At 44.8% G+C, this 20,804-nt stretch overlaps 1 protein-coding gene across 1 annotated transcript in view; it reads right to left on the bottom strand.

Annotated features, from left to right (window-relative positions):
- FAM169B (Protein) overlaps positions 1-20,804 on the bottom strand; it is a 122,063-nt gene that overhangs the window by 10,302 nt on the left and 90,957 nt on the right. Inside the window, exons 5-7 of the mRNA XM_064267068.1 lie at positions 15,111-15,288; positions 4,939-5,121; positions 1,531-1,662 (exon numbers count right to left, since the gene is read on the bottom strand). Coding sequence (XP_064123138.1) covers positions 1,531-1,662; positions 4,939-5,121; positions 15,111-15,288 — 493 coding nt within the window. The remainder of the gene's footprint in view (positions 1-1,530; positions 1,663-4,938; positions 5,122-15,110; positions 15,289-20,804) is intronic.

The raw sequence follows: 20,804 nt of genomic DNA, 5'->3' as shown, positions 1-20,804 counted from the left end.
CCCTAATGAGCTCTCTGCAGCCACAGGAATGGCACTCCATGCTGACAGAAGCTCTGAGTCCAGGAAGGGAAAGGGGCCAACGCCTTGACCAGGGACAGTTCGTTTAAATTGAGAGCCTCCATGTCTCCCACCCACATGCAGGTCCTGCAGGCTGGAGGCCTCACCAGCCAGGACCAGCTACTGGTCTGTAACTCTGAACCCCTGCCCAGCCTGGCCCCCACCCCATCTGTGACTCTGAGCCCCCGCACTGCCCAGCCCCCATCCCCGTCTATAACTCTGAGCCCCTGCCCAGCCTGGTCCCCACCCCGTCTGTAACTCCGAGCCCTTGCCCAGCCTGGCCCCCACCCTAGTCTATAACTCTGAGCCCCTGCCCAGCCTGGCCCCCACCCCATCTGTAACTCTGAGCCCCCGCACTGCCTAGGCACTACCCCAGTCTATAACTCTGAGCCCCTGCCCAGCCTGGTCCCCATACATATGTAACTCTGAGCCCCTGCACTGCCCAGCCCCCACCCCATCTGTAGGTCCAAGACCCTGCATGGCCCAACCCCCACCAGGTCTATAACTCCAAGACCCTGCCCAGCCTGGTCCCCACCCCGTCTGTAACTCTGAGCTCTGAGAAAGGATGGCATCCTGCAATATTCCCCCACCTGGGAGAAAGGGAAAGAACAGGGTCAAGAGGCAACCTGAAAACCCAGAGACAAGTGTGTCTCATGCCCTGCAGTCCCTCTGGCTGTCTGAAGGACCTGCCACCCCTGCCTCCCTTGGGACACCCACTGAGGCCCTTTTCTCCTTCCTCAGCAAAAGCCTCCCATCAGGGCCCCACTAACAAGCTTATCGAGGCACTGTCTGCAACAACCAAATATTTACAGCAGCGTGATGTCTATCAACAGGGGCTGCCTAATAAACAGTCACACAAACACAGCATCGTAAGATGCTACCACGAGAAAGGACAAGGCCGCACGCTGCAGAGGGTGACCCTACGCTGCCATTGGCATGCCTGCATCCTCTCCCTGGTCGTCATGTTAAGCCTTTGGTGTTTTCTGAACTTTTAACCAAGTACATGTTTTACCTCTTGGAAGTAATGTTTTCAGCAAATCTTCAGCTTACAGAAGAAATTAATGTTCTTAGGTTTCAATGACCCATTCTAATTGTAAAAGGGGTGCCTTACCCCCAAAGAGCTTCTAATGGCTAAAGTGGGGGAGATCTTTTTGAGCATAGCAGGCAGGGTTCCTTCAGGATGGGACTGGAGAAGAGCCCCTGCCCCCCCGCCCCCCGGATCACACTCCCTCCTTTGTTCCTGCAGCAACGCCAGTTGCCGTGAAGGTGGCGCTGAGTCGTGGTGCCCCCATGTATGTCACAGTAGAACTGTGCTCCACAGGGTTTTCAACTGCTGCTTTTTCAGAAGTGGATTACCAGGCCTTTGTTCCAAGGTACCTCTGGGTGGACTTGAGCCTCCAACCTTTCAGTCAGCAGCCAAGCACGTTAATCAGGAAGAACTAGACCAATGTGCACTTTTTCCCTCCTACTCACATTCTGGAAGTCGGCACTGCTGAAGCTGAATCTTGAGCCAGATGTTGACTCGCTGGCCCCAGGCTCCCGGGGGCTCTACCTCCCACAGACGCCCCCGCTCCTCCGGACAGGCCAGCAGGAACTTCCTACAGACTGAGAGCAGGGTGCATCTGTGAGTGAGGGAGTACCCAGGTCCCATGAGGCCACTGCTCCTTTCTGACCTGACACCAGCCCACTTGGGTTCTTCCTGTAGCATTCCCTGGCCCAGTTCCTGGCTCCAATCACACCACGCGCACACCATCCCGCTCCCCACTGCTGTGAGCACCCCATCCTCCCCGCCACCATCACCTCCCGCCACGTCCACAACACCTCTCCCGCCCCCCCACCCCCCCACTCCCCCGCTCCTCTTCCAGGGATCCTTCACTACAGAGCTTCCAATGCTGTAGACTCTTCTGCCATGCCACGGGGCAAGAACTTCCATGTGACAGTGCCATGGGTCCCGCTGACTGGGCCACTTCCCTGCGGCTGGGCCCTGCTCTGGTCCCTGGGCCACCATGAGGCCTCTCCCAACACTTTCAGGACCCGGAGTGCAGCTGGAAGCCCACCAAGCACAACTCCAAGCATTGCAAAGGTCTCAACCAAGCCAGCAGAGGGTGAGCCATCATAGGCTCTGCTCGCCTATCCTGACAAATATAACTTCATAACAACAGGGAACACCAGTTTCAGATTTAGAATGCTTGGATTCCTGGGGGTTTGGCACCAGAATGTGGCTGGGGGAAGAGAGCTGGCCCCCAGCAGAGGTCCACCCCCAGTCCCCTGCCGCCCCCAGCTCTTCCCCATACCTCAAGGGGCCCTGTGCACACAAATGCGGACACCATCCACACCCAGCGATGGCTGGGCCTGGGTCTGGGGCTGTGCACACAAGGTATGGTCCACCCCAAGAGAGCAGCTACTGGAGGAATCCTGGGTCCTGATCACCCTGAGCCTAGTTTAGGGGGAGCTGCTACACCCTGTGTGAGCATTTGCTCTTGGGCCTGTGGATTCCTGCCCTGTGGCGTGGGGTGTGGTTGAAAGAGAGCGCTACAGGGTGGAGCCCAGCAGGAGCCCCTCTGCCAGGAGGAAAGGAAGGGCTATGCTCAATAAATGCCAACCTGCTAATGAAGCTTGGCATCAGACACGCCTGGGCACGCCTGCCTCGTCCCATACTCTGCCTGTTCACCCTTCATACCCAGGCATGGTCAGCGGCTGCTGAGGAAAAAGCTCAAAGCCCCAGGGCCCCCAGCTGGGCCGCTGACACCCCAGAGAGAAGAGGTGTGATTTAGCACCAGCCCCCTCAGAGGTGGGGCGGCCGAGATCCCCAGGACCCCTGCAAGGGGTCTCCACACGCAGCACCAACCAGCAGCAGCTCCCAGCCCCCTTGGGGAAACTCCCACAACAAGAGAACCTAAAAGCCTGAGGTATTGCACTGGGGCCTGCTCACTCCAATGAGGGTCTCAGAAGTGAAGTGAGGAGAAGAGACTGGCCGGAGGAGGGTGTGAACAGAACAGCTACCACCCTGGGCCTGGGACCCCCGACGCCCCCAGGTGAGCTGCCCAGTGTAGGGAGCCCAAGCCAGTGGTCTTCACAGTAATTGCAGGAATTTCAGCATAGAATAATAAAGTTTCAAAAGACACAGAAATAACTAAACCCATGTGAGGGAAATATGTTTTCACCCACTGTTCTTCATGACTTCAGAGTAGTAGAAGTTTCTTTGCCTTCTTAACTTTTCTCCCCTTTCCATTATTTTCCTCATACCACAAGGACACCGGAGACTGAAAACTAAGGGTCCCAAAACCTCTTACTAAAAGAAACGAGGCTGGGCCCCATGTGGGGTGGGTGTGTTTCATGGAATATAAAGGTTAATTTTATGTGTAACCTTGGCCTGGCTGTGGTACCCAGGCGTTTGGTCAAACTCTAGTCTAGATGTTGCTGTGAAGATATTTAAAACCAGTGGCCTTAAGGAAGAAAGTAGGTTATTCTCCATAATGTAGGTGGGCCTGATCCAGAGTTTCCCAAGGGAGAAAGATTCTGCCTCAAGACTGTGTCATAGACATCCTGCCTGAATTTCTCACCCACCACCTGCTCCACCAATCTCAGACTCAAGACTGCCAGAGTTTCCAACCTGTCACCTGACCTAAGGATTTTGGACTTGCTAGTGCCCACAATCACGTGAGCCAACCCATAAAATCAGTATCTATTTCTTTCTCTCTCTTTATATATATATAAAATAATACATACTATATATATATAACATACACACACATATACATACAAATTATATGTATATGTACACACATATAATATATATATTACATATACGTCTATATACATTACATACACACACATATATATTACATACACACAAAATATACATATATAGCACATACCCAAACCAAACCAAACCCATTGCCACAGAGTTGATTCCGACTCATAGCGACCCTATAAGATAGAGCAGAACTGCCCCAAAGGGTTTCCAAGGAGTGGCTGGTGGATTGGAACTGCCAACCTTTTTGTTAACAGCCGAGCTCTTAACCACTGTACCACCAGGGCTCCTCACACATATATATTACATACATGTTATATATATAATATATATGTTCTATACATGTTTTATATGTAATATTACATACACACTATATTACATACACACACATGTGCTTACACACATTATATATACAACATACACACATAATATACATATATATTACATACACACACATATGTACATTATGTATACACACGCACATACATCTCATTGGGTCTGTTTCTCAGGAGAACCCTAAGACAGGGTAAGCAGTCCCGGAGGGACGCTCTCAAGAATCTCCCACCCTTGTGAAATTTAACACGAGAGCGTCCTAATCTTTCTCTGGGAAGGACGGGTAAGACCTTGCCTCCAGGACTTGAAACTTCTGGCCAGGGCTAGGAGAGCAAGGAGGAGGGAGGAGCCGGCTGGTGCGGCCCGCACGCAGCTGCTCAGGCGCCCTGTCTGTCGCTCCCGCCTTCCCTCCAGCTCCAGGCTCTCCAGCGGCTCCCAGTCCAAAGGCTGAAGTAGGAACTACCAGCTTCCACTGAAAGGTCCCAGCGTCCAGGGCCCCTGCAGCAAGCAGTCTGCAGCGCAGCAGCCCTTCTCTGGGTTCTGCTTCTCTGACATTGTTTGCTTTTTATTATTTCTAAATCCAATTATTTCCCAAGTTGGGAAAGGTTCGCCTCCCGTGATCAAACATAAAGTCTTTGGGCTGAAGCAAGAAAAGATTTTTCAAGAGGAAGCAAACCCGCCTGCAGGTCGTGCGCGGGGCTGGGCCCACAGGCTCCACGGCACCCCCAGAGCCGCCGGAACGCGCACCCGTCATCGGTCACCGTCACCCACACGCGCCGACACCGTGCTTGTACCTTGGAACATGGCGGAAGAAATGGGCCAACTGACTCCCAGGGCCTCGTCCTCTCGGAAGGTCTCACAGAAGTCCTGCAGCAGGGCCATCCCCAGACCTTGGCGACGGTGCTGCCGCCGGACGAAGACGGTATCGAAGACCGGCAGCACATAGCGCGCTGCGCTACCGTTGCCACACAGGCTGCCTGCGGGGAAAAGAGACGTGCAACGTCCCTGGGCCTGCTGCCCACCCACCATGGCCCCACGAACCCTTCCACCTGGGATCCTGCGGTGTGCTTCACAAGCTACACGACTGGAGATGAAATAGCAGATCCTTCCAAACCACCAGTCCTCCAGCTGAAGGGTCATTTAAAAAAAAACTTGCTATTAACAGCTACAGGCCAGCCACTAGACAACTCCATATACAGAAAAGGATCCCAGGTACCCCATAAGGCTGCTCTCCCACCCAGACCCCTCAGGTCCCTCCCTTCTCTGCAGTCAGTTCACAGAGACCCTTGAAGCCAACAAAGTGTGTCTGGACAACATCAAAGCTCTTCCTGCAAAGGTTAATGGTGGGGCGGGGGGACAAGTGGACTGGGAGACTAACGCAGCACCTCAAGGCTGCGGACTTGTTTAGTCACTCTAACAAGGGCTCACTCTGTCCAATTATGGCAAAGTGCACGGACCCCAAAGAGATGCAGCACCAGGTCCTACTCCCCATCAAACATTGGTGACCCTGCTGCAGGGGAGCACGAGGTGGCATCCCACCACTTCCCCACCATAAGCCTAACTTCACTGCAGCCAGCGTCAACACCAGCACAGTGGCCACTTCTGCAACAGGAACTTAACCTTGCAGCCCATGGCCTTTGTCGTCACCCTAACCAGAACGTCAGCTGCAAAAGGAGCCTACTGCCTCACCTGGCTCACTTCCAAAGTGCACAGGCGCCCAGGCCCCAGATGCCACAGAGGCCAGGGCAAGCCGTACAGATCGTATTTAGCTCCTGCAGGAAAGGGTGTTCTCGTCCCTTCCAGGATTCACACGGTGGATAACTTCCCAAACCAAAAAAAGATTCAGATTCTACGCAGCCAGGCAGAATTGCAAAGATGCACACAACTGCGGTTTAAAATTTTTAAACTTCTGCACTTTGAAAAAAAGTTACCAAGCTTAAAATATTTTTAAAACATATATCTGATAAGGAACTGGTACCCAGAATATATAAATAACTCTCAAAGCTCAATACTAAGAAAATTAACAACCCAACAAAAAATGGGCAAAAAGATCTGAACAGACATTTCACCAAAGAAGACATATGGCCATCAAATAAGCACATGAAAAGATGATAAACATCACTCAAAATTAGGGAAATGAAAATTAAAACCAAAATGAGATTCCACTTCACAGTGTAACCAAAAAAAAAAAAAAAAAAAAGCCACTGTCATTGAGTTGATTCCAACTCATAGCAACCCTATAGGACAGAGTAGAACTGCCCCATAGAGTTTCCAGGGAGCACCTGGCAGATTCGAACTGTTGACCTCTGGGTTAGCAGCCACAGAACTTAACCACTACACCACCAGGATCTCCCTTCACAGTGTAGGGTGGTAAAAATTAAAAAGACTGACAATACCAAGTATTGGCAAGGATATGGGGTAACCAGAACTCTCATATATAGCTGGTATCCGTGTAAAATGGTACATCTGCCTGAAAAACTATGTAATAGTTTTTTGAAAAGTTATACTTCCCATAGGACTCAGCAATCTTACTCTAAAGTATTTTTAAGAACCAAACCCAAACCAGTTGCTGTTGAGTCAATTCCAGCTTATGGCAACCCCATGTGTGTCAGAGAACTGTGCTCCACAGGGTTTTCAGTGGCTGACTTTTTGTAAGTAGATCACCAGGCTTTTCTTCCAAGGCACCTCTGGGTGAATTCAAAAAACCAAACTTTCAGTTAGCAGCTGAGCACTTAACCCTGTGCATCACCCAAGGAACACTACCAGTGTATTCCGACTCACGGAGATCCCACGTGTGTCAGAGCAGAAACTTTATGGAGTTTTCGATGGCTAATTTTTCAGAAGTAGATCGCCAGGCTGTGATGAGCCTCAGTGAAAAATGGGCTCAGAGAGGGAGACCTCCATAATTAATTGGCATTACCCAGTGGCGAGATTAGAAGCTTTTACTTACTTACATAGTAGTTAGGATGCAAACGAATGGGGTAAGGCTCATCAGGGGGTCAGCTTCCCTCAGACCCCCACCCCGGGTGAGTTGACACAGGAACTCGCTTCTGTGCAGGTGAGGCTCCAAGTATACATTGCCGGCAAAGGGCCAGGAGGCGTTGAGGTCTAGGAGTTTTACACCTCAGAGTGCGCAGGAACGAGGAAAAGGGGTTAAGAAGTAGGGGCCTTTGTTCGGCTGCACCTGGCCTGACCATCCTATTGCCAAGCTGTGTTCAAAGACGATGGCAGTCCCATGACCATGGGTGAATGGTCAGAAAGAACATTTCTTCCCCTGCTAGCTATTAGATTAATTCCTTTAGCACAATTAAATAGTCATAGGGACAGAGAAAGTTATTATGGGCTCAGAGCAGGAGGAAACTTCCTGATGAGAAGACAGGACTGGGCGAGACAGAGAGACCCAACTCCCAGCCTCCTATCAGAGAAAATTCTGAGCCCAAGGCCTCAGCTCAGGCACTCTCCCAGCACAGGCCTTTCTCCTAGGTGCCTTTGGGTTGACTCAAAATGCCAGCCTTTCAATTAGAAGACAAGCACGTTAACCATATTTACCCAAGATATATAAAGGAGGTGTCTACAGAAAAACTTGTAGCTTTATTCAAAATGCCAAAATCTGGAAATAACTCAATATCTATCAACCGGTGAATGGATAAACAATCTGTGGTACATCCACACAATGGGTTGTTGTTGTTGTTAGATATCGTCAAGTTGGTTCTGACTCATAGTGACCCTACATACAACAGAATGAAACACTGCCCGGTCCTGCACCACCCTCACAGTCCTTGTTACGCTTCAGCCCATTGTTGAAGCTACTGTGTCAATCCATCTCCTTGAGGGTCTCCCTCTTTTTCACTGACCCTCTACCTTACCAACCATGATGTCCTTCTCCAGGGACTGACCCCTCCTGATAACATGCTCAAAGTATGTAAGATGTAGTCTCGCCATCCTTACTTCTAAGGAGCATTCTGGTTGTACTTCTTCCAAGACAGATTTGTTTGTTCTTTTGGCCGTCCATGGTATACTCAATATTCTTCTCCAACACCACAATTCAAAGGCATCAAGTCTTTATATGAGGCAGTTGAAAATACCATGTCTTGAGTCAGGCACACTTTAGTCTTCAAGGTGATATCTTTGCTTTTAAACACTTTAAAGAGGTATTTTGCAGCAAGTTTGCCCAGTGCAATGCATCTTTTGATTTCTTGACTGCCGCTTTCATGGACATTAATTGTGGATCCAAGTACAATGAAATCCTTGACAACTTCGATCTTTTCTCCATTTATCATGATGTTGCTTATTGGTCCAATTGAGAGCATTTTTGTTTTCTTTATGTTGAGGTGTAATCCATACTGAAGGATTTAAATGCTTCAAGCCCTCTTCACTTTCAGCAAGCAAGGTGGTATCTGCATAATGCAGGTTGTTAATCAGTCTTCCTCCAATCCTGACGCCCCGTTCCTCTTCATATAGTCCAGCTTCTCAGATTATTTGCTCAGCATATAGACTGAATAGGTACGTAAAAGGATACAACTGTGATGTACACATTTCCTGACTTTAAACCACGCAGTATCCCCTTGTTCTGTTCGAATGACTGCCTCTTGATCTATGTACAGGTTCCTCATAAGCACAATTAAGTGTTCTGGAATTCCCATTCTTTGCAATTTATCCAGAATTCATTATGATTCACACAGTCGAATGCTTTTGCATAGTCAATAAAACACAGGTAAACATCTTTCTGGTATTCTCTGCTTTCAGCCAGGATCCATCTGACATCAACGATGACAGCCCTGGTTCCGTGTCCTCTTCTGAATCTGGCTTGCATTTCTGGTAGTTTCCTGTCGATATACTACTGCAGCCGCTTTTGAATGATCTTCACCAAAATTTTACTTGCCTGTGATATTAATGATATTGTTTGATAATTTCTGCATTTGGTTGGATCATCTTTCTTAGGAATAGGCATAAATATGGATCTCTTCCATGGTTGACCAGGTGGCTGTCTTCCAAATTTCTTGGCATAGATAAGTAAGCATTTCCAGCACTGTATTTTTTTGTTAAAACATCTCAATTGGTCGATTCCTGGGGCTTTTTTTTTGCCAATGAATTCAGTGTGGCTTGGAACTCTTCCTTCAGTAGCATTGGTTCTTGATCATATGCTACCTCCTGAAATGGCTGAATGTCAACCAATTCTCTTTGGTACAGTGACTCTGTGCATTCCTTCTACCTTCTTTTGATGCTTCCTGTGTTGCTTAATATTTTCCCCACAGAATCCTTCAATACTGCAGCTCAAGGCTTGAATTTTTTCTTCAATACAATGGGTAGTACTCATCAATAAAAAACAAGTCACTGATATATGCAACAACTTTGGCACTAAACAAAAATATTACAGTAAGTGACAAAAGTCAGACACAAAAGACTACATATTTACAGTTTTGTTTAATATCCAGAAAAAGCAAGTCTCAGAGACAGAAAATTCATCATTCATTGCCTGGGGCAGGATGGTGCAGAGGGAGTGACTGCAGACAAGCACAAGGAAACCTTCTAGGATGATGGAAGTGTCCTAAAACTAGCTTGTAGTGATAGCTGCATAACTCTATAAACTTTCTTAAAATCAGTGAACTAATACACTTAGGATGGGTAAATATCACGCCATGCAAATTAGAGCTCAAATAAAGCTGCTTTTTAAAAAAACAGTAGCACATTGTTTAAAAAAAATTCTACTGAGATAATTCCAGCAACAAAGGAACAAACATGGAAAACAAACATATATATAATGACTCCATAGAAATATTTTATTTTGTCTCGCCAAAATAAGCTAATCCAGCAATTAAAAAAAAAACCAAACCCAGGGCCATCAAGTCGATTCCAACTCATAGCAACCCTACAGGAAGGAGTAGAACTGCCCCACAGAGTTTCCAAGGAGCTCCTGGCGGATTCAAATCGCCGACCGTTTGGTTAGCAGCCGTAGCACTTAACCACTATGCCACCAGGGTTTCCAACCCAGCAATACCCAGCACAATAGGCAGTGACAAATTAAAAAAAAATGGCAATGTATACCTGAAGAAAATATTTACTTTCTTACTTAATTTTCTACAGTTTGATACTTTTAAAAACAATTCAATTGCTGAGTAACCAACAGTCAATTGCCACTTAAAAAATCAATTCAGTGATAAAAAAGACAGGACCTAGTAAGCTGCTTCAGAGCTTTCCACCAAATACATGGAATTCATCAGAAATGAAGGAGTAGAAATTCAAACACCTAGTCTGACCTGGAAGCCCTGGTGGCATAGTAGTTAAGAGCTCAGCTGCTGTCTTAGTCATCTAGTGCTGCTATAACAGAAATACCACAAGTGGATGGCTTTTACAAAGAGAAGTTTATTTTCTCTACTAGGCTAGTAGCCTAGAAGTCCAAATTCAGGGCATCAGCTCCAGGGGAAGGCATTTTCTCTCTGCCAGCCTTCTCAACAATCTTTCCCCAGACTAGGACCTTCTTTAAGCAGGGACCCCAGGGCCAAAGGATGCACTCTGCCCCCGGCACTGCTTTCAGGCACTGCTTTCTTGGTGGTGTGACATCCCCATGTCTCTCTGCTGGCTTCTTTTATATCTCAAAAGAGACTGGCTTAAGACACTATCAATCTTGTAGGTCTCATCGATATAACTGCCACTAATCCATTTTATTACAGCGTAGTGATAGGATCTACAACACACAGGGAAATCACATAAAATGGTGGATAATCACATAATACTGGGACTCATGGCCCAGTTAAGTTGACAGATATTTTGGGGGGAAACAATTCAATCTATGACAGCTGCTAAGCAAAAGGTTGGCAGTTCAAACCCATCAGCCACTTCTTAGAAACCCTATGGGGCAGGTCTACCCTGTCCTATAGGGTCACTATGAGTTGGAATCTAGTTGACAGCACCTAAAAACAGTCTGACCTGACGCAGCTTAATGCCGGAAGGCCCTCCTTCCACTCCAATGCTCTGAGCCTGCCCTAGGAAGAACAAGGCAGCCACAGGCAATGGCTGCTTCATCTCCAAAGGTGCTGGAAACACTGCTCAGGAGTAATAGCAGGACTTGCCAAGGCCAAGGTCTTTCTGCCCCATGGCTCTGATTCTCATTCATCAAGTCAAAACCTGTTAATAGTTTTTGTTACTATTAGTAGGATATCTAAGGAACAAACCACCAGTTGTCTATCACTATGTCATACTATCGTGGCTTGTGTGTTGCTATGATGCTGGAAGCTATACTACCAGGGTCACCCATGGTGGACAGGTCTCAGCAGAGCTTCCAGACTAAGACAGGCTAGGAAGAAAGCAATCTGCTTCCAAAAATTAGCTGTGGAAAACCTATGGATCGCAAGCCAATAGCTAACATTATACTCAATGGAGAAAGACTGAGAGCTTTCCCCTTGAAATAGGAACAAGACAAGGGTGCCCACTCTTACCACCTCTACTCAATATTGTATTAGAAGTCCTAGCCAGAGCAATAAGACAAGAAAAAAAAAGCACCCAGATTAGAAGAGAAGTAAAATTATCTCTATCTTTAGATGACATGATAGAAAATCCCAAAAAGTCCACAAGAAAACTTCTAGAACTAATAGATGAAATTAGCAAAGTTGTAGGGTAGAACATCAACAAACAAAAATCAGTTAGATTTCTATACACCAGCAATGAGAAATCTAAAAGGGAAGTTAGAGAAACAATTCCATTTACAATAGCATCTAAGAGAATAAAATATCTAGGAATAAATCTAACCAGGGATGTGAAGGACTTATACAATAAAAACTGTAAAACACTGCTGAAAGAGGTTAAAGAAGACGTACATAAATGGAAAGATGTTCTGTGTTCATGGACTGGAAGACTTAGTATTATTAAGATGTCAATACTACCCAAAGCTATCTATAATTCAATACAATCCCAATTAAAATTCCAATAGCCTTCTTTAAAGAAATAGAAAAACCAATCGTCAACTCTATATGGAATGGCAAGAGGACCCAAATAGCTAAAGCAATGTTGAATGAGAAGAACAAAGTAGGAGGACTCACATTTCCTGATTTTAAAACATATTATACAGCTACAGTAATCAAAACAGCCTGGTACTGGTATAAACAACAGACACATAGAAACAATGGAAGAGAACTGAGTGTGGAAATAAACTCACACATCTATAGTCAACAGATTCTTGAAAAGAGTGCTAAGTCCATTCCATGAGGAAAGAAGTGTCTTTTCAATAAATGATGTTGGGAAAATTGGATTTCCACATGCAGAAAAATGAAACAGGATCTATGCCTCGCACCACACACAAGAACAAATTCAAAATGAATTAAGGACCTAAATATGAAAACTAAAATCATAAAATTCTTAGAAGAAAATGTAGGGGCAATGCTATCCCACTTAGCTTTTAACACTTGATTATCTAATAAAACAATAAAAGCACAAACAGCAAACAACAAAATAAATAAATGAGACTTTATTGTTCATCAAGAGAATATCTTCAGAAATTATATATCCAATAAAAATCTAATAACCAAAATATACATAAAACTTAACTTAACAAAATGACAAATAACCCAATCGTAAAAAGGGCAAAGGATTTAAATAGACATTTCACTGAAGAGGACATTAAAATGGCCACCAAACACATGAAAAGATGTTCAGCATCATTAGACATCCATACCCATTGCCACTGAGTCGATTCCCACTGATAGCGACTCATAGCGACCCTATAGGACAGAGTAGAACTTTCTCCTAGGGTTCCCAAGGAGCGGCTGGTGGATTCACACTGCTAACTCTTTGGTTAGCAGCCAAGCTCTTAACCACTGTGCCACCTGGACATCAGAGAGCTGCAAATCAAAAACAGTGATATACCATTTCACTCCCACCAGGATGACCAAGACAAAAAAAAAAAAAAGGAAAATAACAAATGTTGGCAAGGATGTGGACAAATTGAAACCCTTATCTATTGCTGGTGGGAATGCAAAATGGTACAGCCATTGTGGAAAACAGTGTGGCAGTTCTTCAAAAAACCAAAAATAGAACTACCATATGACCCAGCAATTCCACTCCTAGGTATATACCCGAAAGACTTGAAAGCAAAGACTCAAACAGACTTGTACACCAATGTTTACTGCAGCACTATTCATAATAGCCAAAAGGTGGAAATAACCTAAATGCCCATCACTAGGTGAACGGATAAACAAAATGTGGTACATATATATACAGTGGAATACTACACAGCCAGTAGGAGAAATGAAGTCTTGATACATGCTACAATATGAATGGAGCTTGAAGACACTATGCTGAGCAAAGTAAGTAAATGACAAAAGGACAAATATTGTATGGTCTCACTTACATAAAAAACAAGAACAGGCAAATATATAGAACCTAAAGTTTCTTAGTGGCTACCAGGCGTGAGGAGGACTAGAAAACGAGGGGTTATTGCTTATGGAGTACTGAGTTTAAATTTATAGTGATGGAAAAATCACATTGATTAAGGGTAGGGCTCATAGTTGATTATTTGCCATCAATAAGTTGTACACCTGTCAAAAGTTGAATTGACCAAAAAAAATAAAAAACCTTACGGATCACAAGAGAATATTGGCTGATATAGCATGGAAGATGAGCCCCCTTGGTTGGAAGCCACTCAAAACACAGAGTGACTGCAACAATAGACTTGAGCATTCCAACGATCTTAAAGATGGAGCAGAACCAGGAAACATTTCGTTCGACTGCAACAATAGACTTGAGCATTCCAACAATCTTAAAGATGGAGCAGAACCAGGAAACATTTCGGTCTCATACATGGGGTCACCATGAGTTGGAGCCAACTTGATGGCAACTAACATCAACTGTGTGGCACAAATGATTGTGCTACAGAATTAAGACCAGCCATTTGGCAGAAAATGGCAACTAATGAGTCGCCGAAGAAAGAGGAATTGCAAAGCGAACCCTTTCATTTTAAGTATCCTCCAGGTGCCTTGGCCTATCTAAAAGCAATGACTAAAGAACACGACCACGCAAATAAGTGAAACAGTACATCAAAATCAGAGGACAAATAGCTCTCATGATAAAAGGAGCGAAAACTTGCCAAAAGACACAGGCACTGAGCTGTGACTGAGCTCGACAAATAATTAACTAAAGGGATTGTCTGGATGGGGAACTGGTGATGTCACATTGAGGGGAAAAAGTGAAAAATCCAGAGTTATTCCATCCTGGACAGGTGGAACATACACACGATGTGAGCACAAAACCCAAATCAGCCTCTTGATCCCCTGACAAAACATGGAGCTTAGGCAACAGTACATCCAGGGTGATTTAACAAGAAGTTTTACTTTTGCTAAAATTTAGACCTTTATAAGAACCAAATGATGAGGCTGGGATCATTGGGTCAGAGATGTTGATGATTAAAGAAAACTTTAAAGAGGAGACCAGTCCCTTTGGCATAATGGTGCTCGTTCCATATTTCCTGCTCATGACAGTCCCTAAAAATAAGTCACCGTCTTTTCACCTAACCTTGTGGCCCAACTCCCTCTCTTCTGAGGTAATGTCTATAAATCTTGGCATCTGTGTGCTTTCACGCCACATGTCAACTATTAGCAATGGTATTTTTTTCTGACAGCTAATTGGTGACATTAAAGAAAAGAAATGAAAAGCACTGTGATTATAAAGTCATCTTACACTGTTAACTGTAACAAGTATTTTAACGGGGACATGGCAAATGCCTGGGAATCAGAGAGGCCTGGTTTTCACCCTGTTTGCCATTAAGATGAAAAGTGTGGTAGAAATGAAATCCATACCTTGAGTTTATTTACATGATAGCTTAATTAGTGGTACTTCATGGTGCCAGAAGATTCTCTGCAAATAATGGGCTGAGAGAGTCCTCGAGGTAGGCAGACATCTAGAGAGGGAACCCCCCAACCCCATGCCCCCCAGGTCCTGAAATGGCGGTGGTCCTGAGCCACAGAGTGTCTGTTACCTTTCGTTTTAGTTGTGTAAAATCCAACAGCCGCTCCATTTCTCCACAAAATTTTAGCTTGCTCCTTCACAGAGTGAGGTAAAAAAAACATGTCATCGGCATCCAGATTTCTCTCCAATCTTCCAAAAATAATGACATTTAGAATAAAAAGTATAATCCTTTCCCCAAATGACTGAACCTTTGAAGAAAAAAAAAAGGAAGGAAGAACTAAGTCAAACCAGAGAAGAAAATCAGACACAATAAATTTTGTGTTTGGAACCAACCACTGGGGCCAGGTATGTGCTCCACCATCATATGATTCTTTTTGGGCTCAAGAGCCAAAATGTGAATCATAGTTTCTAACCGGGTTTTCATTCCACTGACCTTCCCACCAATGTGGCCTCCTGGAGTAAGGGGCAGTGCCAGAGAAGGCTCCTGGGCCCCAAGGGCCACAGTCATGGAATGGAAGTCTACAGAGTACAAAAAACCATGCTAATAAAGCAAGAAGTTAACTCCAAGAGACCAGGGCACACCATTTGCTGGACGTGTTTAACGACAGTGAAGTCCTGGCACTCAGAAGGAGAGTAAATAAATGGGGAGATAGAATTATACATCAAAGCAACTAATCTTAATGAGTTGTGACAGGTTTGAGCACACACTGGAGTTATAATCTCAGAGAATGCTTGGGAATCACGGCCCACTGGGTTCTGAGGCTGCCAGATGGAACCCTCTCTTGTCCATACCAAAGCTATCACAAGTGAGAAGATTGCATTGTGGTCAAAGTCAAACCCGCACAGATACTGAAGCTTTAATACAGATATCCTCAAGAAGTCAAAATGACTTCATGCTCCTGCCTGTTAAAATCCTCTGCATTTGTGTGTCTGGTTGTCTCCATGAACAACTACCTCTTTTGCCGTGAGACCAGAACTGGATGGTGCCCAGCTACCATTACTGAACGTTTTGATCAAAGATTCTATAACAGAATCCTGATCAAAAGAGGGGAAAATGTAGAGCAGAATTTCAAATTTATAATGGAATCCAGATTTTCTAGAGCCATGGAGGTGGGATAAACCCCCAAAATTAGTCCTGAGATAATCTTTAAATTTTAAATCTTAAACCAAAACTCTCCCCTGAAGTCTTCTTTGAAGGAAAAAAATAAAAAATAAAGTAGTTTATCTTAATTAGTAAAGTACGTCTGCTTTAAGCCTTGTGCTCATTTAAAGAAATATCAATGTGAGATCAAATTGACAACAGCAACTGGAAAGGTGAGATGGGAAGCTTAGGGGCAGGAGGTTTATGTTAAGAGTAATAGAATAATTTGGAAAAGGATAGCAAGAATGGTGGCACAACTTGAAGAATGTAATCAGTGTCACTGAATTCTACATGTAGAAATTGTTCAAATGGTGTATATTTTGGTTGAGTATATTTTCACCAACATAAAAAAAAATCCTCTCTATTTGTATTGCCTACGGTTGGCAATGAATGTGCAAAGAGCTGGAGATGGAAAACCAAAAGGGAAGAACACGCTTGGCATTTCTCAAGCTGAAAGAACTGAAGAAAAAATTCAAGCCTCCAGTTGCAATAGTGAAGGATTCCATGGGGAAAATATTAAATGACGCAGGAAGCATCAAAAGAAGATGGGAGGAATACACAGAGTCATTATACCAAAAAGAATTAATCGATATTCAACCATTTCAAGAGGTGGCATATGATCAGGAACCGATGGTACTGAAGGAAGAAGTCCAAGCTGCTCTGAAGGCACTGGTGAAAAACAAGGCTCCAGGAATCGATGGAATATCAATTGACCTGTTTCAACAAACAGATGCAGCGCTGGAGGTGCTCACTCGTCTATGCCAAGAAATATGGAAGACAGCTTTCTGGCCAACTGATTGGAAGAGATCCATATTTATGCCTATTCCCAAGAAAGGTGATCCAACCGAATGTGGAAATTATAGAACAATATCATTAATATCACACACAAGCAAAATTCTGCTGAAGATCATTCAAAAACAGCTGCAGCAATATATCGACGGGGAACTGCCAGAAATTCAGGCCGGTTTCAGAAGAGGACGTGGAACCAGGGATATCATTGCTGATGTCAGATGGATCCTGGCTGAAAGCAGAGAATACCAGAAGGATGTTTACCTGTGTTTTATTGACTATGCAAAGGCATTTGACTCTGTGGATCATAACAAACTATGGATAACACTGCGAAGAATGGGAATTCCAGAACACTTAATTGTGCTCATGAGGAACTTTTACATAGATCGAGAGGCAGTTGTTCAGACAGAACAAGGGGATACTGATCGGTTTAAAGTCAGGAAAGGTGTGCATCAGGGTTGTATTCTTTCACCATACCTATTTAATCTGTATGCTGAACAAATAATACAAGAAGCTGGGCTATGTGAAGAAGAACGGGGCATCAAGATTGGAGGAAGACTCATTAACAACCTGCGTTATGCAGATGACACAACCTTGCTTGCTGAAAGTGAAGAGGACTTGAAGCACTTACGAATGAAGATCAAAGACCACAGTGTTCAGTATGGATTACACCTCAACATAAAGAAAACAAAAATCCTCACCAATGAGCGACATCATGATAAACGGAGAAAAGATTGAAGTTGTCAAGGATTTCATTTTACCTGGATCCACAATCAACACCCATGGAAGCAGCAGTCAAGAAATCAAAAGACACATTGCATCGGGGAAATCTGCTGCAAAGGACCTCTTCAAAGTGTTGAAGAGCAAAGATGTCACCTTGAAGACTAAGGTGCTCCTGACCCAAGCCATGGTATTTTCAATTGCATCATATGCATGTGAAAGCTGGACAATGAATAACGAAGACCAAACAAGAGTTGACGCCTTTGAATTGTGGTGTTGGCAAAGAATATTGAATATACCATGGACTGCCAAAAGAACGAACAAATCTGTCTTAGAAGAAGTACAACCAGAATGCCCCTTAGAGGCAAGGATGGCGAGACTGCATCTTATACACTTTGGACATGTTGTCAGGAGGGATCAGTCCCTGGAGAAGGACGTCATGCTTGGCAGAGTACAGGGTCAGCGGAAAAGAGGAAGACCCTCAACAAAGTGGACTGACACAGTGGCTGCAACAACGAGCTCAAGCATAACAACGATTGTAAGGACGGCGCAGGACCGGGCAATGTTTCGTTCTGTTGTGCATAGGGTCGCTATGAGTCGGAACCGACTCGACGGCACCTAACGATAACGACGGATGGCAAACACATAGCATAAACAAAGGCTTCCCACTGCTTCACCCCCAGCAGGCATAGCTAATCAAACCACATTCCAGGGAGCAGTGATGGTTCCATGGTAGAATTCTTCCTTTCCATGTAGGACACCCAGGTTCATTTGCGAGCCAATGCACTCCATGTGCAGCGACCACTCTTGTCTAGTAGTGGAAGCTTGCGTGTTGCTATGATGCCATTCAGGTTTCAGTGAAGTTTCCAAACTAAAACAGACTGGGAAGAAAAGCCTGGTGACCTACTTCTGAAAATCAATCAGTGAAAACCCTGGTCTGTTCCCATTGTATGTAGGGTCACCATGAATCGGGAGCCAACTTGATGGCAGCTAATTTTTTTTTTTTAACAATGGCAGCGCACATATAAAGTCATTTCAAAATTGCCAACTCATCCATCTCATTCCAACAAGGCTGGCATTAATCCAAAAAACACAAAATAATAAATGCTGGAGAGGTTGTGGAGAGACTGGAACACTTCTACACTGCTGGTGGGAATGTAAAATGGTACTACCACTTTGGAAATCGATTTGGTGCTTCCTTAAAAAGCTAGGAATAGAACTACCATAGGATCCAGCAGTCCCATTCCTTGGAATATATCCTAGAGAAATAAGAGCCTTCACACAAACAGATATATGCACACCCATGTTTATCGCAGCACTGTTTACAACAGCAAAAAGATGGAAGCAACCAAGGTGCCCATCAATGGATGAATGGAGAAATAAATTATGGTATATTCACACAATGGAATACTATGCATCGATAAAGAACACTGATGAATCTGTAAAACATTTCATAACATGGAGGAATCTGGAAGGCATTATGCTGAGTGAAGTTAGTCAGTTGCAAAAGGACAAATATTGTATGAGACCACTATTATAAGAACTGGAAAAATAGTTTAAACAGAGAAGAGAATATTCTTTGATGGTTACAAGAGAGGGGAGGTAGGGAGGGTGGGAAATAGGTATTCACTAATTAGATAGTAGATAAGAACTACTTTAGGCGATGGGAAAGACAACACACAGTATATGCGAGGTCAGCACAACTGGACTAAACCAAAAACAAAGAAGCTTCCTGAATAAACTGAATGCTTCAAAGGCCAGCGTAGCAGGGGCAGGGATCTGGGAACCATGGTTTCAGGGGACATCCAAGTCAATTCGCATAATAAAATCTATTAAGAAAACATTCTGCATCCACTTTGAAGAGTGGCATCTGGGGTCTTAAATGCTAGCAAGGGGCCACCTAAGATGCATCAATTGGTCTCAACCCACCTGGACCAAAGGAGAGTGAAGAACACCAAAGACACAAGGTAATTACGAGCCCAAGAGACAGAAAGGGCCACATAAACCAGAGATACTATATCAGTCTGAGACCAGAAGAACTAGATGGTGCCCGCCTACAACCGATAACTGCCCTGACAGGGAACACAACAGAGAACCCTTGAGGGTGCAGGAGAGCAGTGGGATGCAGACCCCATATTTTTGTAAAAAGACCAGACTTAATGGTCTGACTGAGACTAGAAGGACCCTGGTGGTCATGGCCCCCGGGCCTTCTGTTGGCCCAGGACAGAAACCATTCCCAAAGCCAACTCTTCAGACAGGGATTGGACTGGTCAATGGGATGGAGAGGGATGCTGGTGAGGAGGGAGCTTCTTGGATCAGGTGGACACTTGAGACTATGTTGGCATCTCCTGCCTGGAGGGGAGATAAGAGGGTAGAGGGGGTTAGAAGCTGGCAAATGGACACGAAAAGAGAGAGTGGAGGGAGGGAGCGGGCTATCTCATTAGGGGGAGAGCAACTGGGAGTATGTAGCAAGGTGTATATAAGTTTTTTGTGTGAGAGACTGACTTGATTTGTGAACTTTCAATTAAAGCACAATAAAAATTTTTTTTAAAAATTGCCAACCCTAACCACACTCTAGCTGGCTCAGCCTGGACATGGTTTCAGAATCCACCTAAAGAGAGTCCCCCAGACAGCCACAAGCAGCCACTACAACATGGGGTATGAGATGAAACCCATCAGCTATTTACAATTGGATTTCACTATGGTTGCATTGGATTTCACTCCAACCACACTGCTATGTGATGGTCGCAAGATCAGCAACACCCTTAGCTGGGTGGTGATGTTGACCCACATGCCACCCTTTGATTCTTACCACCCCCAGGAGAGGTCTGCAGGGCAGGGACTGCTGTTTACGGGTGAGGAAAACAAAGCTCAAAGAGGGCAAGTGATTACACTTACTGATTTCTCTGCCTCATTCTAAATAGACCTCGAGACAGCTGGGTGAGGGCTGTGTGGGACACAAGCTGGAAACAGCAGCTCCGGGGGCCACTGAGTCCAGGGCTGGCATGCCTGCTTGGGCCCAACCCTCAGTTCCCTTCTGCATCTTCATTCATGACCATTGAGACTTTGGAAATTGGAAGTTCAATACAAGTATTAACAATTGGTTTTATATTT

This window comes from Loxodonta africana, chromosome 13 (genome assembly GCF_030014295.1).
Source record: "Loxodonta africana isolate mLoxAfr1 chromosome 13, mLoxAfr1.hap2, whole genome shotgun sequence".
Classification (NCBI taxonomy): domain Eukaryota; kingdom Metazoa; phylum Chordata; class Mammalia; order Proboscidea; family Elephantidae; genus Loxodonta; species Loxodonta africana.
The sequence above is the reverse complement of the archived record's forward strand: the minus strand, read 5'-3'. Positions and strand labels throughout refer to the sequence as shown.